Raw genomic sequence first — 21,191 nt, forward strand, 5'->3', positions numbered from 1 at the left:
TGAAAGTTCTTTAGTTCTTTAATTGTTTTATTGAATTTTTCTACTTCTTATTTTTTTTTGAGATGGAGTCTCACTCTGTCACTCAGGCAGGAGTGCAGTGATGTGATCCCAGCTCATGAACTGCAGCTTTGAACTCCTGGGCTCAGGTAGTTCTCCCACCTCAGCCTCCAAAGTAGCTGGGACTACAGGTGCACACCACAACACCCAGCTAACTTTTTAAACTTTTTCGTAGAGACAGAGTCTCACTATGTTACCTGGGCTGGTCTCAAACTCCTGGGCTCAAGCCTCTGCCTCCCAAAGTGCTGATATTACAGGCGTGAGTCACCACGCCCAGCCCTCCTTCTTTCATATTATTTATTACATCTTTTTTTGTTTGTTTTTGAGATGGAGTCTCGCTCTGTCGCCCAGGCTGGAGTGCGTTGGCATGATCTTGGCTCACTGCAGCCTCTGCCTCCTGGGTTCCAGCGACTCTCCTGCCTCAGCCTTCCAGGTAGCTGGGATTACAGTCACACGCCACCACGCCCGGCTATTTGTTGTATTTTTAGTAGAGATGGGGTTTCACCATGTTGACCAGGCTGGTCTTGAACTCCTGACTTCAGGTGATCCAGCCACCTTGGCCAGGGGATCCAGCCACCTCAGCCTCCCAAAGTGCTGGGATTATAGGCGTGAGCCACCACGCCCGGCTATAGTATCATTTAAACACATCAGGATTCATTTCCCTTGGCTTTGTTATCATTCTTCCGGCGCTGGAGTATTGGTTACTTATTCATGCAGGCTGCTTGAGGGAAGGGGCTTTGCATTAGCCTGCCTTGCTCCTATAGAACCCCAGTCCACTTTTGCTGATTGGAAAAGGACCGAGTAAAAGATTATACACTGTGAAGGCTTCATAGATAGTAATTGACCAGAATGCTGTATAAAAGGAAATAACGAGAGAGGTTCAGGACAAGGATTTGAAATTCATTGGAATATTTTGCCCTTAAATATGTTGAGACTGGGTGTGCAATTTTAATATGCACAAGAATTAACTGAGAAACTTATCTAAAAGGAAGATTTACTGGTCCCATTCCTAATTCTCTAGGTTTTAAGTAGGCCCAGGAATCTGCATTCAAAATAATTTTGGATACAAGTTTTAAATTGAAAAAGCATTATGGGCATAAGGAAAAAAAAAAAATCAGACCTACCTTAGTCCACAGATTTTCTTCCCTGGAGCCAACAACTGTTAATGTTTTCTTGTGCTTCTTTATATTTCTTCCCAGCAATTTTCAATTCATGTCTAAGCCTATTATATATATGAATGACTTTTTTTTTGGTAATGAAAACATATAATTGGAATATTAAACATATTGCTTTATCTTGCCTTTTTTTTCTCTCTCTCTTGAGACAGAGTCTTGCTCTGTCGCCCAGGCTGGAGTGCAATGGTGCAATCCACCTCCTGGGTTCAAACGATTCTTCTGCCTCAGCCTCCTGAGTAGCTGGGATTACTGGTGCCCACCATCATGCCCAGTTAATTTTTGTATTTTTAATAGAGACAGGGTTTTGCCATGTTGCCCAGGCTGGTCTCAAACTCCTGAGCTCAAAGTGATCCATCCCCCTTGGCCTCCCAAAGTGCTGGGATTATAGGCGTGAGCCACCACTTCCAGCCTATCTTGCTTTTTTTTTTTTTTTTTAAGCACTATATCTTCAGACTGTTTCCAAATTCTACATATAGATCTGCCTTTTTTGTTTAATAATTCTACAAATTCCACTGTATTATCATAGGTCTATACTTTAAAATACTTTATACTGTACTTTGACAGTTATACTATATTTTAACGGTTATCTATTGGTAGACATTTAAATTGTTTCCAGTCTTTTATTTTTTTATTTTTTTTTAATTTGAGACAGAGTCTTGCTCTGTTGCCAGGCTGGAGTGCAGTGGCGCGATCTCAGCTCACTGCAACCTCCACCTCCCGGGTTCAAGCGATTCCCTTGCCTCAGCCTCCCGAGTAGCTGGGACAACAGGTGCATGCCACCATGCCCTGCTAATTTTTTGTATTTTAGTAGAGACGGGGTTTCACCATATTGGCCAGGATGGTCTCGATCTCCTGACCTCGTGAACCACCTGCACCCAGCCCAGTCTTTTATATAACAAATGATAAACAAAAAATCCTTACATATTAGTCTGTGTTCATATGTAGAAAATGATGTTAGAAATGCAATTGCTGGATTCAAAGATGTGTGCATTTTAAATTTAATACTTAGACGCAGCACTTTTCACAATCATTCTAAGTGATTCTGTCCACGTGGTTTGTGAACACACCTACAGAAATAGTTTTTCAGGGGAAAGAATGAAACAAATAATTACCACCTACATTTTAGGAGTATTCTCTTCGAGGCCAACAAAATAGAAATGTTATACAAAAACTCACTGACCGTCTTCAAAGAGGACAACATTTATTTAGTTGTATGTAAATAAAAATTACTTGGATACATGAGAGGAAAATGATAAAGCACATGATATAAATATACAATTAACCTTTTATAATATCTTCAAAGAACAGCAAATAACAAACAGGAAATATTTGCAGTAATTCTTTTTTTTTTTTTGAGACGGAGTCTCGCTCTGTCGCCCAGGCTGGAGTGCAATGGCCGGATCTCAGCTCACTACAAGCTCCGCCTCCCGGGTTTACGCCATTCTCCTGCCTCAGCCTCCCGAGTAGCTGGGACTACAGGCGCTCGCCACCTCGCCCGGCTAGTTTTTTGTATTTTTTAGTAGAGAGGGGGTTTCACCGTGTTAGCCAGGATGGTCTCGATCTCCTGACCTCGTGATCCGCCCGTCTCGGCCTCCCAAAGTGCTGGGATTACAGGCTTGAGCCACCGCGCCCGGCCCTGCAGTAATTCTTTACAATATTCTCTTTTACTCTGTTGTGAACATGAATACTGCAAGCAGGTCTCTTTTTTTTTTGACAATGGGAACTTCTCATTTGGTAGAAGTCGCCACTTTCAAAAACATAGTAAGTCAACACACAACTGTACAAACTGAACGTGAACAAGTCTAACTTAGATGTAATTAAAGTCGAGTCATTGGATAAAAAGTTTATATTGATGATACACAACCAGCAGTGCAAGCATCCAAATACATTGGCTATAGCACCATTTAAAATATTTAACACTGCCTCTTGTTAATTTGATGTTGTCAGAAAATGAAAGTAATGAAGCAATGTAGTTTTTAAAACATATAACGTGTTTCAATCTAATCATCCTAATTCTATGGCAAATTACATAGAGATAGAGGAGGGAGCATTGCCTCAGCTTTAAGACTGTCGTTATCAAAATAGAGAGCTGGATTCTTTAACAGCAGCCAAAGCTGTAATGATAACACATAGGTTGTTGTGTTGAACCAAATGGAATATGACATGCAATCTATTGGATATAATAATGTGCAGGCAATTCCCGAGTCATTGGAGGTAATAGTGAGTGTATATATTAACCATGCTTTTGTTTCTCCATTCCATTAGCTGCCTTTTATTATTTTGGTGGTCCTTTCATGATACGACCCCTCCCACTAGACATTAGAGCAGGAAATAATGGAGATGGAACTAAAAGAGAACTTGTCCATTGAATGACTTGTTAACAGCTCAGAAGGGTATGGTTGAGTATAACTGAAACTGCTGGCTAAAATTACGCTGGGGGTGACATTGTTTGCTTCCAATTCCTAGTAGCATTCCTGCCTCTAATTGTCAAGGATAATTGAGAATGGGCTGTATTCACTTTAGATAAATTTGACCTAAGACACTAGCAATGATATTGAAGGATTTGTGTGGGTGTGATGATCAAATTGTGAGTAGAAATTTAAATAGATTTAAACTATCTGTAAACAACTAAGGCAGTCAGAAATTTCAAACGATCTGGGAAGAACATTCTACAGTCTGAAAAACGTTTGGCTTAGAAAAATAGACATCTCAGATAAAGAAAGGGCATTATTAGATGTCATGGATCACAGTCATCTTCTGTATGAAATCAATCAAGAGAACTATTTTTAAAGCTGTGCCACGCTCAGGCAAATGAATGGTCTATATAACAACATGAGAGTCTAGAGATGGGCTATTTGTTATCACTACTCCAATGTCAGGTGTGGCACAGACATCTACACTAAGGGCATTCTATTTATTACCCTCACAAATTGATAGTGTTATATTTTGGATTAGCAACATTCCTTGGAGATGATTTAACTATTAGCTTTATTTGTCAGTTAGCAATTAGTTCTATGTTACATTTTTTGGGCAGAAGAAACTCAGAAAAAAATATTACAGGCCCCAGATCATGTTTATCATCTAAGAGGCCAATGATATGAATAAAAGTGCTTGAATTGTAGCCCTTTATTTAATGTTGTGCGTACAAATCCGGCTTCTGCTAAGGAAATCATTACTGTTATTTCTTTGTTAAGGTTTTGTCTCAAGATTCCATTTATAACTGGATAACAGTGAATTAGGATTAATGGCAAATGTCTTCTTTTAGAGGAGGATTTATGAAGCCCGATCCCTAGCTGCAGAATTCCCTCATAAAAATACAAGCTGTGTTTCTTTAATTGTACTAAATTGTATTACCTGTGGAATTAGAGCTTGCCTTTGTTTGATGCTAGTAGATCAATAGCTCCCTGTAATAATTAATTTCTGAAATCTCGTCATATCCTTGTGCTTGAAACCCATTGATCTGGAATCTTTCTGGAAGCACACAGATACTTCGGTTTTGTCTTACAAAGAAGTGGTTGAGTTGAAAAGCTTTTATTCCCTGTGTGTGTTTTAAAAGCTGTATTTAAAAACCTAGTTCCAGTAGATGACAAGAGAATGATTTTGATAAGGGTATTTCTACCAATTATTTACTAGGCTGTCTTTGAACAACACTGTCGTCTCTAGAATGCATGTAGTCCTTAATACCTTCCAGCATTACATCTCCCCAAACAGAGAGGCAGTGCTGCTTACAAATGAGGCTGTGACAATGGCATTTACAAATGACAGTGCCAGTTACTGTACAAAATGCTTTCCCACGTCCTGTCATAGGTGCCTCACAGCAACCATGCGAGGTAGGCATGAGTATTACAGTGAAACCCACACGGAACATTACATGATACTAAACATGTGCACCATCCATGTATTTTCTTCTGGATTGTTCTATAATTCGAATGCACGGCTGAATAAGTAAAAAGAGTATTCCTATCATGTAAAGCAAACCACATATGTAGAAGGAAAAATCATATTTTTGCGTGATGTCATAGATCCACCCTACAAAACAAAAAAGAATATATTCACTATCATGGAGTTGATACAATAAAAGTCAAGAATATAAAGCAGGCATTTATTGCTGCTATAAATGTTTCTAAAAGAATTTATATGTCATTTCATACCAATAAAATGTTTCATTTATCCATTTTCCTTTTTTTTGTTGTTTTTTATATTTTTTGGTTCTCATTTAGCAATTTTTAAGGGTGTGCTATACACCAGTGTTCCCCGTGCCTGGAGAGGGCTGCATTCATAAAGCCATTTGGTTGCTTTGGAAGGCATTTGAAGCAATTCCCGGCTGACTCATGGGGAGAACCTTCTGGTTCACTCGAAGGCCCTCACAAGGCCAGTAGTGAAAAGCGAATCCAATGATTTTCTTTTTTCACAAGTGCCAACACAAATTTTTCTAAAACCTACAAAAATGATTCTAAAGTTTTTAGTGTGTATCAAAAGAGGCTGGGCAGGAGACATTTGAACTTTCATTCATTCTGAAGTATTTGAGGGTACACATCTGTTCTAGAAAGAATCAAAATCTTCGGGTGTTATAAAATTCACATTTATAGCCACAAAACTTTAATATTTACATTTATAAAATTCTAAGTTGCCAAAGATACTGCCATAGATGCTGACTAAATTATGTTATTTTCAAATAATTTAATATTATAATTTAACAGCTTAATATAATCATCTTATTAGACATTCTGTAAAATACCACTATATTTCATGAATTCTAAGACACTGATGTGCCATTATTTTATATATCAGTAAAAAATAAATATTCTTGTCCATTCAAATATGACTCAATATTTCCTCAGGACTTTGTAAAAGGCATTCTAATTTCAGACGTTAAAATATGAGAAAAACGTGTCTCAGAATCTATGAAATCTGTTTCCTATATTTCAGTGATTAATTCTAAGAATGGGTCACAAGTCATGGTTCCCACATAGTCAACTACGCAAACTGAGTGGATTGAGCTACACGCAAGAGTTTTATTTATGGTAAAAATGTCATTTTTTCCCCTTTTAGTAAGCACATTAGCAAAGACTTAAAATATAAATGATTTAATGGCCAGGCTCAGTGACTCACACCTGTAATCCCAGCACTTTGGAAGATCAAGGCGGGCAGATCACATGAAGCCAGAAGTTCGAGACCAGCCTGGTCAACAGGGCAAAACCCCCATCTCTAAAAAATACAAAAATTAGCTGGGTGTGGTGGGGCATGTCTGTAATCCCAGCTACCCAGGAGGCTGAGGCATGAGAATTGCTTGACTCCAGGAGGCAGAGGTTGCAGAGGAGCCGAGATCATGCCACTGCACTACAGCCTGGGCAACAGAGCAAGACTCCGTCTCAAAAAATAAAATGAAATAAAAAAATAAGATTTTATGATCAAACATAGTATTCCGTGGCCACTTTTCAGAAACATCTTTAAAACAACTAATTGGCAAACGAGTGCATAAATGCAACTTAAACTTCTCCTATCAAGAAACAGCCACACAAAAGCAACTAGGAAAGGTGTAAACCAGTCCCTCCGACTTCCGGTTGTTATCTGTATCTCTTTGTTTATTGTATCTAGTGTGTGATGACTATGCCTGGATTATCTATTTACAGGGATCAGTCAAGGCATTCATAAAGAAAAACAAACAATTGCATACAAATCTATAATTTTTTTTACAAAAGCAACAAGTTAAAAGGTATGAATTTTGTATCTACTTTAAAAGTAAACCAAGTTTCTGTATTTGTTATTTTATGTAAAAAATAGAAATGAAAAAAATCCGACTCTTTAGAAGTGGCTCAGTAAAATGCTCTATCATCTTTTCTTAATCTATAATTGGAGACAAGGGGGACAAAAAAGATTAAACATAATTCAAAAGTAATGCTTCAGCTTCAGAATTGAATGGAAAGGCAATTGACACTGACCTATGAACAAAAACACACCCAACTTCTACTCAGTGTTACCAGTTGGCAACTGTGGACAACTGTGAATTAGGACAAAATGAGCAATTCAATTGCAAATAATGCAGAGTGATCTGTATCAACAGAGTAGTGATGGGAGTAACTGTAATCTACAATTTTAAAAAAATCAATAAATACAAATGAGGTTCCCATAGTCCACTTATCTCCATATGAAAGCTGACCAGGTCATTTTAACGGCTAAATCCTCGCTTTCCACATGATCAAGTGATTGAGAGCAGGAATGATGACTCTAAGTAACAAACACCTGAATGCTTTGTTTCAAATGGCTGAAACAAGTCGAACTTATTGCTGCTTAACATGGACCTCAGAAATGGGACAAAATCCCACCTGGCTGGAAAATTAAGCTGTATTTCATTCAGACTATTTATTTACTTTTTGGTGGAAGGGGTTGATTATAAGCTCCAGGCTCTGTGATGTGGCCCCTGCCTAGCTTTCTCCCCTGCTCACCAGCACAAGCCATGCTGAATTTGTTAGCATCTCAAACACATTTCTCTTGGCTCTTTGAACATGTCCTGTTCCCCCTTCTGGGTGGAATTATTATTATTATTATTATTATTATTATTATTTGGGACATAGTCTCACTCTGTCACCCAGGCTGGAGTGCAGTGGCACAATCGTGGCTCACTGCAGCCTCCACCCCCTGGGTTGAAGAATTCTCCTGCCTCAGCCTCCCGAGTAGCTGGAATTACAGGCATGCGCCACCACGCCCGGCTAATTTTTGTATTTTTAGTAGAGACAGGGTTTCCCCATGTTGGCAAGGCTGATCAAACTCCTGACCTCAGGTAATCCACCCACCTCAGCCTCCCAAAGTGCTGGGATTACAGGCGTGAGCCACCGCGCCTGGCCAAATTCATTATTATTATTATTTTTAATGGTCCTCTTTCCTCTAAAAATATAAATATTTGTAAAAACATCTCCACATGCCCAAGCTTCAAATGTAACTCATGTCAGTTGTTTTTTTTTTTTAAAAAAAGCACACCCAACTTTACTGAACAATTTAACATAGCACTAACTGTAGGAGTATGTTAAGTTAATCCCATAGGTTTTCTCCAATCTACCTTTAGGATTTATTTATAAATAACTCTGGATCCTGCCATCTCCCTTTGGTGCCTGTTTTAATATTTCTGCTAGTTTGAATTCAAACCCGGTCAGATGTAAAGCAGGTCAAGAGACACAGGACTCTACCAGGAGCTTTGACCCTCAGCACATGTTGACACGACTTTTTCAGAGAGAAGACAGTTCCCACAAGCTGCCTTCCTCATGCATCCTTCACCACCCGTCCTGGAGGTCTGACCTCAGTTCCTTCATTTGGAACCTGGGATTCTTGGCAACCCAGGATTCTTGGCAACCCTCATCCAAACACCAATTCAAACCTATAGCTTCAAAGTAAAATCTGGTTCCCGATTAAAGTACATTTTCTTTTCATTTGAGTCTGTCAAATAAGTAATGCTGTTTTTCTTATTAATTAAATAAGGGCCCTGGCTTTTGGTTAATTTTTCAGATTATTAAGGTGTTAGATTTTATGTGACTGGAAGAGATGTGTGTGGAATATTGGTCAGTCAAATCTGGTGGCTGAGGTTTTGCCATATTATACACTGAAACATCTAGGAAAGTATGTACTACTATTACATAATTTTGTATTTTATTTTATTTTAATTTTGAGACAGAGTCTTGCTCTTGTCACCCGGGCTGGAGTGCAGTGGCGTGATCTTGACTCACTGATCCGTCTCCCAGGTTCAAGCAATTCTACTGCCTCAGCCTCTCACGTAACTGGGATTACAGGTGCCTAATTTTTGTATTTTTGTAGATATGAGGTTTCACCATGTTGGCCAGGCTGTCTCCAACTCCCGACCTCAGGTGATCCGCCCACCTCAGCCTCTCAAAGTGCTGGCATTACAGGCATGAGCCACCGCACCCGGCCTATATTATATCTTTAAAGGGATTGAACAAAACACCCAACAATATTATAAATAAATTAGATCAAGAAGTCCATGCTGCTGAATGACATGGTTGAAATGTCTGTTCAATATCTCTGATTGTACTTTCTTGAAACTTTTTTTTTTAAAAAAAGGAAATGTGAACAGTAATTTTCCTTGCAGCAAACCCAGCTAAGCAATAATTTCTAGTGCACTTCGAATTTCTAGCAAGAGTGTAATGTGGTCATTTAGTCACTCATATTGCGAGTCGCTCTGAGCCTACAGTGCACATAAATGGTGGCTTGCATCTCATTGCAATGTTGGCTCCTTGGTCTGGAAAGTCAATAAATGAAACATCATGCAGGTAGCCAACAAATGTTGTTCATCATTCCTTAGTGCACGAATTCAATGGAAGATGAAGAAACCAACAAATGCAAATAAAGAAAGTCCCCTTTAGCTTGCTGGCCTAGACAGGCACATCCGAATGTTGATTTTGGGGTTTCCATAGCACCACATGATACGCATCATAGAAGGCTCCCAACCATTAACACAACGATTTCTATCATCCATGGTGGATCCCATTCCACTACAGAACCCACCTCCAGGGAGGAACCTCGAAGCAGTCAAGAGATAAGACCTGATGACTGAGGGTTGGGTATAACTCCCTGTCCTCTACTTGTCATTCCTCTCTCTTCCACTCAAGAAAGCTCGCTAGAATGCAGATGAATGGACAGCACAGGACCACAGGGATGGGATAAGAAAACTATCCTGGCAAACTCTGGTGCTTTGACTAACACTGATCACGAGAATTACTCAGGCCACACCTCACAGTTGTGTTGTGATGCTGCCATTGAAATCTGATGGATCAAGACAAAACAACCCGAGCCTGCCCATTAGAAGAAAGTACCCCTGGATCATGCAAAGAACCATCAGTGACAGAGTCCATTTATGCATACAATGTATCTGAAGGACCTCCAATCAGAGGGCAGAGGAGCAACTACTAGGTCCCTATACCTCCAATGGATATTTAACATCTCTAGCAGGCACCATTGGCTGACTGAACTGCCAATCCCAATTCTTTTCTCCTTTCCTTCCTCTAGTAGAGAGGCTGGAAAGCAAAATAGTCCATTCACAGCTCCCCTTGAAGCTTGAACTAGCTGTGTGATATAGTTCTGGCCAATCAGATGTAAGTGGAATTCTGATGGGACTGAGCCTTTCCCCACTTCCTTCTCCCTGCTATAAATGATGATGCAGTGGCTGGAGATACAGCAACCATTATGTCACCACGAGGCAGTTAGCATGAGGAAACGGCCAAGAGGATCTCTGAGACATTGCCCCAACATCCTCCAGTCCCTGAACTCTATATTTCTGGTTATGTGACAGAAATATGCTTAAACCATCATTGTCAGGATGTTATAATCAAATGCATTCTGACCTGACAGAGAATTTTACATGAGATCAGTGAGCAATTTTAGACTTTTCAACTGCCAATATAGTTTGCTCTGTTGCTATAGCCATTTTCACTTAAAAATGCTGCATCTGCATCTCTGTGCACAGGCAGACACCAGGAGCAGCTTGCTCCAGGAGGAGCCCTACATGTAGCCCTGAGGATTCCTAAGGGGACTCTTGGACCTTAAACCTTTAGTCAGCCGACTGCCGGTGTTGTCTGCTGCATAGGCAAAAATCTATGATTTCTTGTACTTTAGATTTCAAGGGGATTTAAAAGCGTGTTTGTTGGCACAAGCTCTCTGCCAGTGGGGGTCTTAAGGGAGGAAGTGACTTTATGACTTATAGAAAGACTGGGAAAAAAGGGGCAGGGACGGCTTTGTCCTGTACCCATGGGATTCCTTCACCCACTGGGGAGAGATACTCCTGCCAGAGGATATGAGAATAAAGAGCCTGTAGGGCCCAGACAGGAGGTTGCTTGGGGGTGGCTGGGGGAGGGGACATCTGAACAGGTGAGGCTCCACTGGGTTAGCTCGAGGCTCTGCACAAAACCTCCAGCAGCTCTGACAATCACTACCAGCCCTGGCTGGCTGGCTGAGGGCCACCACCAGAGAGCACCTTAGTATTGGCATTCTGCCCCAGCCTTTGCCATGCTATGCAGACTCCTATCTCCAGTTCTTGGACAGAGGATAGACCTTGTTATCTTCACCCAGCAGCTGGTGTCTTGGGGCATGAGTCTACCTGCCCAAACCTGACTTGCCTTTCCACAAAGGCACTGGCCCAGACACAAGATTCCTTGATGCCCAAGGCTTCTGGTATGCCCGAATACCAAGTTCTCTGGTGAATTTGCCTCTTGTAAATGAAGGGAATACATGACAGAGATCGTATCCTAGATGTTGCCAGCTAGTGGCCTTCAGGCCTGTGGTAGGCAGAATGCTCCTATCCCTAATTTCTCTACCCCATGAATATGTGACCTAATTAGGGCAAAAGGGACATTGCAGGTGTGATTAATTTAGGACCTGGGCTGGGGAGATGATCCAGGATCAGGTGAGCCCAATGTAATCATAGGCACCCTTATAAGTGAAAGGAGGTGGCCAGGCATGGTGGCTCACGCCTGTAATCCCAGCACTTCAGGGGGCCGAGGTGGGAGGGATCGCAAGGTCAGGAGTTCGAGACCAGCCTGGCCAATATGGTGAAACCCCATCTCTACTAAAAATACAAAAAAATTTAGCCAGGCGTGGTGGCGCATGCCTGTAATCCCAACTACTCAGGAGGCTGAGGCAGGAGACTTGCTTGAACCCAGAAGGTGGAGGTTGCAGTGAGCTGAGATCATGCCACTGCACTCCAGCTTGGGTGACAGGGGGAGACTCCATCTCAAAAAAAAAAAAAAAAGGTGAAAGGAGGTGGCAGGAAGTCCGAATCAGAGAGAGGTGGGAAGACGTTACACTGCTGGCTTAGAAGATGGAGCAAGAGGGTACATGCCAAAGAATGAAAGTGGCCTCCAGATGCTGGAAAAGACAAGGAAACAAATTCTCCCCTAAAGCCTCAAGAAGGAATTCAGCTCTGCTGACATGCAGAACAGTAAGATAATAAATCTGTATTTGTGTGTGTGTGTGTGCGTGCTTGTGTGTATGCATGCATGTGTGTGTGTCTGTGTGGAGATGGGGTCTCACTATATTGGCCAGGCTGGTCTCGAACTCCCGGGCTCAAGTGATCCTCCTGCCTCGGCCTCCCCAAGTACTGGAATTACAGGTGTGAGCCACCACATCTGGCCAATCTGTATTGTTTTAAGCCACCATAAGTTTCTGGCAATTTATTACAGCAACAATAGGAAGCGAATGCAGGGCTGGATTGAGTCCATGGATGTGTTCTGTTGCACCTGCCACATGGTGTTTTGGAAATCTGTTAGTGCTACCTAACAGTACAGATTCTTAGCTTCCCTTTGGGGAGAAACAACACCCAGAAGATCTGGCAACAATTCTCAGTATTTCTTGGTGACAGAAATCAGCTGGAACTGCCCAGAGGCCACCTTCTTCAAATGGGTAAGGAGCCCAGCAGTATTCCATCAACCCATCCGCTTTATTTCCTCACTCTACCAGCCTGACTGCCTTATCATGTGGATAGGATCGAAAGTTCATCTACATTTCATCTACATTCTACATAAAAGAATGGCCTTGGCCAGGCACGGTGGCTCATGCCTGTAATCCCAGCACTTTGGGAGGCTGAGGCAGGTGGATCACCTGAGGTCAGAAGTTCGAGGCGAGCCTGGCCAACATGGTGAGACCCCCATCTCTACCAAAAACATAAAAAATTAGCCGGGCGTGGTGGTGTGCACTTGTAATTCCAGCTACTTGGGAGGCTGAGGCAGGAGAATCGCTTGAACCTGGGAGGCAGGGGTTGCAGTGAGCTGAGATCGCACCACTGCACTCCAGTTGGGGCGATAGAGCAAGACTCCATCTCCAAAAAAAAAAAAAAAAAAGAAAAGAAAACAAAAGAAAAGAAAGAATAGTCTTTAACTTACTCAAATGTATAAATGAGAAATTAGGGGGCAGGAATGGGAAGATAAAAGGAGCATGTGCACAAATGGAAACCTTCTTATCTTGGACTTTATAACATAACACACCATATCTACATGCACTCTGAGCTCTTAAAACCTCACAGAGTTTACCTGCAAAAGGTGGTCCCAGCAACGCAGAGATGCCATTAGCACAGATGATGATGCCGTAGGCATTGGCCAGGTGTTCAATGCCAACCAAGTCTTCAGTCACTACGGGCATTAGGGAGAAATAACCACTGGAAAACCCTATCAGTGCGCAGATGACCGCCAGGCCAGCGTACGTGTGCATCAACGGCAGAATAAAAATACTGAGGACAAGGGTGAAGTTGGCCAACAGGAAGACGTTCCAAACACTGATGCAAGGTAAGTCGGCTATGACGCCCAGGATCACTTTTCCGAAGATGTGAACTATTGCTATAATTGACGTCAGAGGGAAAATGTCGTTTTGCTCCGATAAGTTATACAAATTGACGATTTCTGGGAGGTGAATGAAGGGGATGACAAAGCTGCTGTATGCAAACAAAGCCCAGAAAATAAAGGCTACAAACATTCGATTTGTAAATAGAGAGGCTGTCCCAAAGTAGCCCGAGTACCAGTCCTCGAAGCCCTTCCTGACTCTCATGGTGAGCCAGCTGAGCGTCTTCAGAATCCGGAGAGCCCACATGTTCTTCCTGTGCCCGGCCCGATCGGGGCACTCCTGGGCTTGCAGGTCGCCGAGGGTCTCCTCGTTCCCGGGCCCACCATCCTTCTCTTCTGTTCTTCCCTGCTGTCCAGCTGACTTCACAGATTCCGTGGAGTGCGCTGGCAGGACGCGCAGATCTTTCTCTCCTGGGTCGTTTGGGTTTTTCCCAGGAGAGAGGGGCCTCATGAGCGCCCCACACACACACAGGTTTAAGGAAACGGCACCTTGGATCAGCATGGCATTCCTCCAGCCGTACTCTGCGCACAGGTACTTCAGCAGCACAGTCATCAGGAACGTACCGAATCCGGTTCCCGTGGTGCTGAGGCCCTGGGCGAGGGCGCGTCTCTTCTGGAAATACCTGCCCACCATGACCACCGCGGGCAGGTAGGCCATCCCGCTGCCCAGGCCTGCACAGGCCGACAGGGGAAGAAAAGACACGGTGCAACATCAGTGGCCATATCCAGAATTTGCAGCAAAGATCACTTGCATTTCCTTAATTAGCATCTATTTACGCTTTTTTATTTCTGACAAAGCTGTAACAGTGATTATTTAAAAAGCAGCCCCCAGGGATAAGCGGCAGGAAGACCATCCAGCCAAGCAGGTTTCTAGCCCGCCATTTTTCCCAACAGGCTTTGCGGCACAAGTGCCTCCAATAACAAAATGGAGCCGCATTCTCACATCAGAAAAATATAAGCTCCAGGCAGGCAAGACCATGTATTTTCACCAATGGTATGCCCAGGACTGCCCAGAACAGACAGCATGTGCTTAGCAAGTTGCTGGGAGAATGAATGGCTCCTCTGAGGACCTCTGCTGTCTTTAGCCTCCCCTGATTGCACTATGTGTCCAGACACCCCAACCTGGTTCCTTAGTCTCAGCAAAAGGAGTGTTTATTTCCTCACCTATAACACAAAAACCTCAGTGCTAGCCCTATTATTGGACGATTATAGGGAAGAGTTTCTAATGTACTCAGGGAAAATACCTGACTTTTTTTTTTTTTTTTTTTTTTTGAGACAGGGACTTACTCTGTTGCCCAGGCTGGAATGCAGTGGTGCAATCACAGCTCATGGCATCCTCGAACTCCGCAGGCTCAGGTGATCCTCCCACCTCAGTCTCCCAAGTAGCTGGGACTATCACCGGGTGTGGCTAATTTTTGTATTTTTTGTAGACACGTGGTTTCACCATGTTGCCTAAGCTGGTCTCAAACTCCTTGGCTCATGCGATTCACCTGCTTTGGACTCTCAAAGTGCTGGGATTATAGGTGTGAGCCACTGCTCTTGGCCAACATCTGACATTTTTAAAGAACCGTTTTCACCAGAGGAATATGTTCTAGTGATCTATTGCACAATATGGTGACTGTACTTAGTAATAATATATTGTAGATTTTTCAAATTGCTAAATGTAGATTTTAAATGTTCTCATCACAAGTATGTGAGGTGATGGATATGTCAATTAGCCTTATTCAATCATTCTACAATATATACATGTATCAGAACATCACATTTGACTCCACAAATATTTACCATCATCAATTATGACTAAAATAGAAATATTAAAAATGTATTATGTATAATGAGCGAAAAAAAGAACTGTTATCAGGTCCTTCAATCAATGGTTTTTAAACTATGCTTCAGAGGATACAGAAGTGCTTTATGTGTGTATCTGTATAGATATATATTACAAGAAGCAACTTGGGATTTATATGGACAGTAGGTTATTATGTTCACTTTCTCCTATCAAAAGATACATACTTAAGCTTATATGTTTTATATATATGTGTGTGTGTGTGTATATATATGTATAACCACATTTACCTATTAGCTAACATTTACTGAGCACTTTGCTTAGTGCTTTATACAAATTATGTCATTTAGCGGTTTCAACAACCATGTAAACTAAGCTCTTCATTATACCCATTTTGCAGATAAGGAAACTGAGGTGTAAGTAGGTTAAATAACTTGCCCAAAGTCATACAGATAATAACAATGAAAAAAGAAAAGCCAGAATTCCAAGCTAACTTTAAACTCTTATGCTAACACATTCATTGTAGCTCTGTACTCAAAAAGAATGTCAAACTGGAGATTCAGTTTATTTAAAATGCAATTGTACAAGTAATTACTCATCTGTGTGAATCACACTACCTGTTGATAAAGGAAATTGTGGCTGGGAATATATTTTGCATAATGGATATGCAGATTGTGGTGCCTGGCAGCCAATATTAACCTCTTCACGGGGGAATGACAACCTAACTGTACTCTAGATTTGCTTCTTAGTCTCTACCTATATGTGTGGTGTATGCTATTTTATGAATTTGAATAGGGCTAAAAGAGTAAATGATTATAAGGCCGGGTGCTGTGGCTCATGCCTGTAATCCCAGCACTTTGGGAGGCCAAGGCGGGCAGATCACCTGAGGTTGGGAGTTTGAGACCAGCCTGACCAATGTGGAGAAACCCCATCTCTACTAAAAATACAAAATTAGCTGGGCATGGTGGTGCATGCCTGTAATCCCAGCTACCTGGGAGACAGAGGCGGGAGAATTGCTTGAACCCAGGAGGTGGAGGTTGCAGTGAGCCGAGATTGTGCCATTACACTCCAGCCTGGGCAACAAGAGCGAAACTCCATCTCAAAAAAAAAAAAAAAGAGCAAATGATTATTAAAGAGTAAATGAATGTTATTGATTTCCTTAGTCTTTGTTTTTTTAATGTTTACTTATCTATTTATGTTTTTTCTTTTCTATTTTCACACAGGAGGCTTTATTATTATTATTTTTATTGAGACAGAGTCTTACTCGGTCAACCAGGCTGGAGTGCAGTGGCACAATCTTGGCTCACAGCAACCTCTGCCTCCTGGGTTAAAACTATTCTCATACCTTAGCCTGCTGAGGAGCTGGGATTACAGGCATGTGCCACCACACTTGGCTAATTTTTTTTTTTTTTGTATTTTTAGTAGAGACGGGGTTTCACCATGTTGGCCAGGCTGGTCTTGAACTCCTGGCCTCAAGTGATCTGTCCGCCTTGGCCTTCCAAAGTGTTGGGATTACAGGCATAAGCTACTGCCCCTGGCCTATTATTTAGTTTATTTCCCACACCACACCGATGTAATTTCCTTAATCTTTGGTCCATTCACTTAAGTCAACGTTACTGGCTTCCTTTTCCTCTCCCTCACTGGAGATAGCACTGGCATTTAGAACCAGGCATGGAAATAGAATTTGATTCTATTAGGGAGGCCAAGTATTGTTGCTGGGTGGGCTTCTCCCACTTAAGGCATATTAAAATGTAATGTTAAAATGTATTTCCTGGAGTGTAGGGAGGGGTTGGGGTGAAGTGGGATAGAGGAAACAGAACAGAATGTTTTAATGGGTCTCTTCTCCACAATTAAATCCACTGCCAAGATGTCTTATAAAACATTTAAAATAGAGTTTAAAAAAAGCCACATGCTTACCAGCTGCCACTCCAAAAGTAATGAAGAGATAATGCACGTTTGCAGCGTAGGCACTCAACACCCAGCCCAGGGAATTGACGAGCCCTCCAATGATCGCAGTCTGGCGGCACCCACAGGTGTTAATGAACAAGCCGATGAAAGGGCCTGTCACAGAGCATTGGAAAAGGAATTGACTAAAGGCGCTTCAGTTTCATTCTTTCTCATAAATCTTCATGTGAAGACACATAATAAAATGTTACTAGAGCTGTTAAATGAAACAAAAAGCCCCCATTGCTTTATATGCCAAACATTTTTAGCATGCAAAGATGATTTTAAGTAATTTCATCAGAGAGCAAAGGTTCTAGGTTTTCAAGAAAGGCAGACCTGAAATAAATAGACGTTCATTCTTTCGTCTACAACAAAACCAGTGGTCTAGGAGCTATCTCTAGCCTGTGGATGCGTTTTGTCGATCCCATACAAAGTCTAAAAAATGTCTGGAATTAGTTGCTGATGTTTAAAAATGAAGAGTATTCACAAAAAGTCCAGTGGCAACACAGACTACCTTCCCACAGGACCAAAGTTAGTTGGAGCTGTGCGGTGGCTGAGCCTGTTTGACTGGGACACACCCTTTCCAGTTTGCAGTCTCTATCCTTCCCTCTGGTCTTAAACCTGGCCTCACTTACATTATTTCTTTGGCTTCTTTCAAAATAAAAAAAAATTTCAGTTTTTGACTAAAATAGAAATATTAAAAATGTATTATGTATAATGAGCAAAAAAAAGAACTGTTATCAGGTCCTTCAATCAATGATTTTTAAACTATGCTTCAAAGATACAGAAGTGCTTTATGTGTGTGTGTGTATAGATATACATTACAAGAAGCAACTTGGGGATTTATATGGACAGAAGATTATTATGTTCACCTTCTATTGAAAGATATATACTTAAGCTTATATGTTTTATATATATATATTACCATATTTATGTATTAGCTAACATTTACTGAGCACTTTGCTAAGTGCTTTATACAAATTATGTCATTTAATGGTTTCAACAACCATGTAAACTAAGCTCTCTTCATTATACCCATTTTGCAGATAAGGAAACTGAGACCAAAAGGGAGTACGGGAAGGGAATCTTCAGAACTCTTGTGCTTCAGGCAGAAAACTAATAGCCTGTTTTCATGAGGATACCCAGATTGAAACCAAGCTGAAAAGAACTAGTTGTCATCACTTCATACAGACTCCCATCCCTGCTGGTGTGCACAGTCTCTGACCAGACCTATCAGGCTATGGAGATTCGGGAATCCATTTCCATTGTGTAAGTTGTGACAACACTCACAAGAGCACAGTATTTTATGAAATGCATTCTGATTGTTTCCTTTATGCTGACTTTCTAGTTTTGTTCTGTTTTCTTATTTTTGCTTTTGTTTTGATACAGGGTCTCACTGTGTCACCCAAGCTAGAGTTCAGTGGTGTGATCACGGCTCAGTGCAGCCTTGACCTCCCTGGGATCAAGTGATCCTCCCATCTCAGCCTTCTGAGTAGCTGGACCTACAGGCTTGTGCTATCATGTCCTGCTAATTTTGTATTTTTTATAGAGAGAGGGTTTCTCTGTGTTGTTCAGGCTGGTCTAGAATTTCTAGGCTCAAGCGATCTGTCTGCCTTGGCCTCCCAAAGTGCTGGGATTACAGGCTTGAGCCACGGTACCTGGCTGACTTTCTAGTTCTTAATTGTCAACCTTCTTTGTTCTCCTCCTGATTTTGTGGTAATTTCTGATGTCACTGGAGCTGAATGCTTATCCTGTGATCAATGATTCCTAGTTCAAATAGGAATCCAGATTTATATGAGCTAGTACTCAATATTCAGTAAGATGGCATATTTTAATCATCATCTTATTGTTGATCATTACTTTACAAAGTTATGAAACCTTATATGCAGAAGAACTATGTTAAAAACTTGTTTAACTCTAAAGAGCTTCCCTTTTGGCTTAAACTAAAATAAAGTTTCCTTTAAAGTTCTAACTATATTCATGTGTATATTTAGGTAGAGTCTGCTAATGAGTTTATTTTGTCTAGTGGTTTTGTGGGTGCCTAATCCTAAAAACTATGAAGGTAAAGACTTATTAATATAATTAACTCTGCTGCATTACAGGAAATAATTCAGTAAAGCAACTTCTTAGAATAGACTTTATATATATATATATATATATATTTTTTTTTTTTTTTTTGAAACGGAGTCTCGCTCTGTTGCCCAGGCTGGAGTGCAGTGGCGCGATCTCAGCTCACTGCAAGCTCCGCTCCCCGGGTTTATGCCATTCTCCTGCCTCAGCCTCCCGTGTAGCTGGGACTACAGGCGCCCACCACCACGCCCGGCTAATTTTTTTTTTTGTATTTTTAGTAGAGAGGGGGTTTCACCGTGTTAGCCAGGATGATCTCGATCTCCTGACCTCATGATCTGCCTGTCTCGGCCTTCCAAAGTGCTGGGATTACAGGCGTGAGCCACCGCGCCCGGCCTAGACTTAATATATTAAACATACTTTATATAAATGTTATTTGTTATTAAATATGCACATTATAGAAATAATATATAAAATAAATGCATTGATTAAAAATCTGATGGAATGACTGGGGTTAAATGAAATTCACATACCATAAGTTAGACATACTTATTTGATTTCTTCACACATTTTTATTTTTGTTTTTTTAAACCCATGGTTACTTGACTACGCCTAGCTTGGATGAGTGGGTAAAAAACAGAAAAATGCATGACTTGTCAGTTTGCTGTTTATAGCCCTTTGAAAGGTCAGCAGATCACAGTTCAGTAGCACAATCACGTTTTCCACTTCACAGAAAGGGCCCAGAAGCAAATTTTTCTGAGGTGCTTTGTGAAACATTACATTAAAAAGGCGCTTGAGAAAAAAGAAAAAAAAAAGGAGAAAATTCCAAACTCAGTGCAAATATTCATATCTGGAGGAATTTTATAAATTAAATAAAGTATAACTATTTTACTGCTAAAAACATTCACTAAACAGCCAGACACTGTTATCAACTCAATCAACTCTCGCATGCTGGGGCTTCAGTCATTTATGTTTTGCAGATGAGCAAAGCGAGACCCAGAAATGCTGTGACTTCTCCATCGTTATAAAATATATGTACATTGAAAAAAAAAAAAAAACAACTAAGCTCTTTGACTCTCAGTTCCCTCCCTCCCTCCCTCCCTTCCTTCCTTCCTTCCTCCCTCCCTTCCTTCCTTCCTCCCTCCCTCCTTTCCTTCCTTCCTCCCTTTCCTTCCTTTCTTTTTCCTTCTTTCTTTTTCCTCTCTCTCTCTTTCTCTTTCTTCCTTTCTTTTCTTTCTTTTTTTCTTTTTTGAGATGGAGTTTCACTCTTGTTGCCCAGGCTGGAATGCAATGGCGCCATTTTGGCTTACTGTAACCTCTGCCTGCTGGGTTCAAGTGATTCTCCTACCTCATCCTCCTGAGTAGCTGGGATTACAGGTGCTCGCCACCATGCCAAGCTAATTTTTTGTGTATGTACATATATATATATATATATATATATATTTTTTTTTTTTTTTTTTTTTTGAGACGGAGTTTCGCTCTTTTTGCCCAGGCTGGAGTGCAATGGCGCGATCTCGGCTCACCGCAACCTCCGCCTCCCGGGTTCATGTGATTCTCCTGCCCCAGCCTCCCGAGTAGCTGGGATTACAGGCATGCGCCACCACCCCAGCTAATTTTGTATTTTTAATAGAGACGGGGTTTCCCCATGTTGGCCAGGCTGGTCTCGAACTCTTGACCTCAGGTGATCCACCCGCCTTAGCCTCCAAATGTGCTGGGATTACAGGCATGAGCCACTGCGCCAGCTCAGTTTCATTTTCTACACACTGTTTACTGATGGTCCACTAGCATTGCCAAAATCAAACCACCATTTCAAGAAAATAAAAGAAG

At 41.4% G+C, this 21,191-nt stretch overlaps 1 protein-coding gene across 2 annotated transcripts in view; it reads right to left on the reverse strand.

Moving 5' to 3' along the window:
• Positions 1-2,416: 2,416 nt before the first annotated feature.
• Positions 2,417-21,191, reverse strand: part of SLC16A14 (solute carrier family 16 member 14) — a 35,999-nt gene continuing 17,224 nt past the window's right edge. For both annotated transcript variants that reach the window (XM_015111302.3, XM_077957764.1), the window contains exons 3-5: positions 17,271-17,414; positions 13,262-14,239; positions 2,417-5,261 (exon numbers count right to left, since the gene is read on the reverse strand). In XM_015111302.3, coding sequence (XP_014966788.1) covers positions 5,110-5,261; positions 13,262-14,239; positions 17,271-17,414 — 1,274 coding nt within the window. In that variant the 3' untranslated portion in view covers positions 2,417-5,109. The remainder of the gene's footprint in view (positions 5,262-13,261; positions 14,240-17,270; positions 17,415-21,191) is intronic.

This window comes from Macaca mulatta, chromosome 12, assembly GCF_049350105.2.
Source record: "Macaca mulatta isolate MMU2019108-1 chromosome 12, T2T-MMU8v2.0, whole genome shotgun sequence".
Taxonomy (NCBI): domain Eukaryota; kingdom Metazoa; phylum Chordata; class Mammalia; order Primates; family Cercopithecidae; genus Macaca; species Macaca mulatta.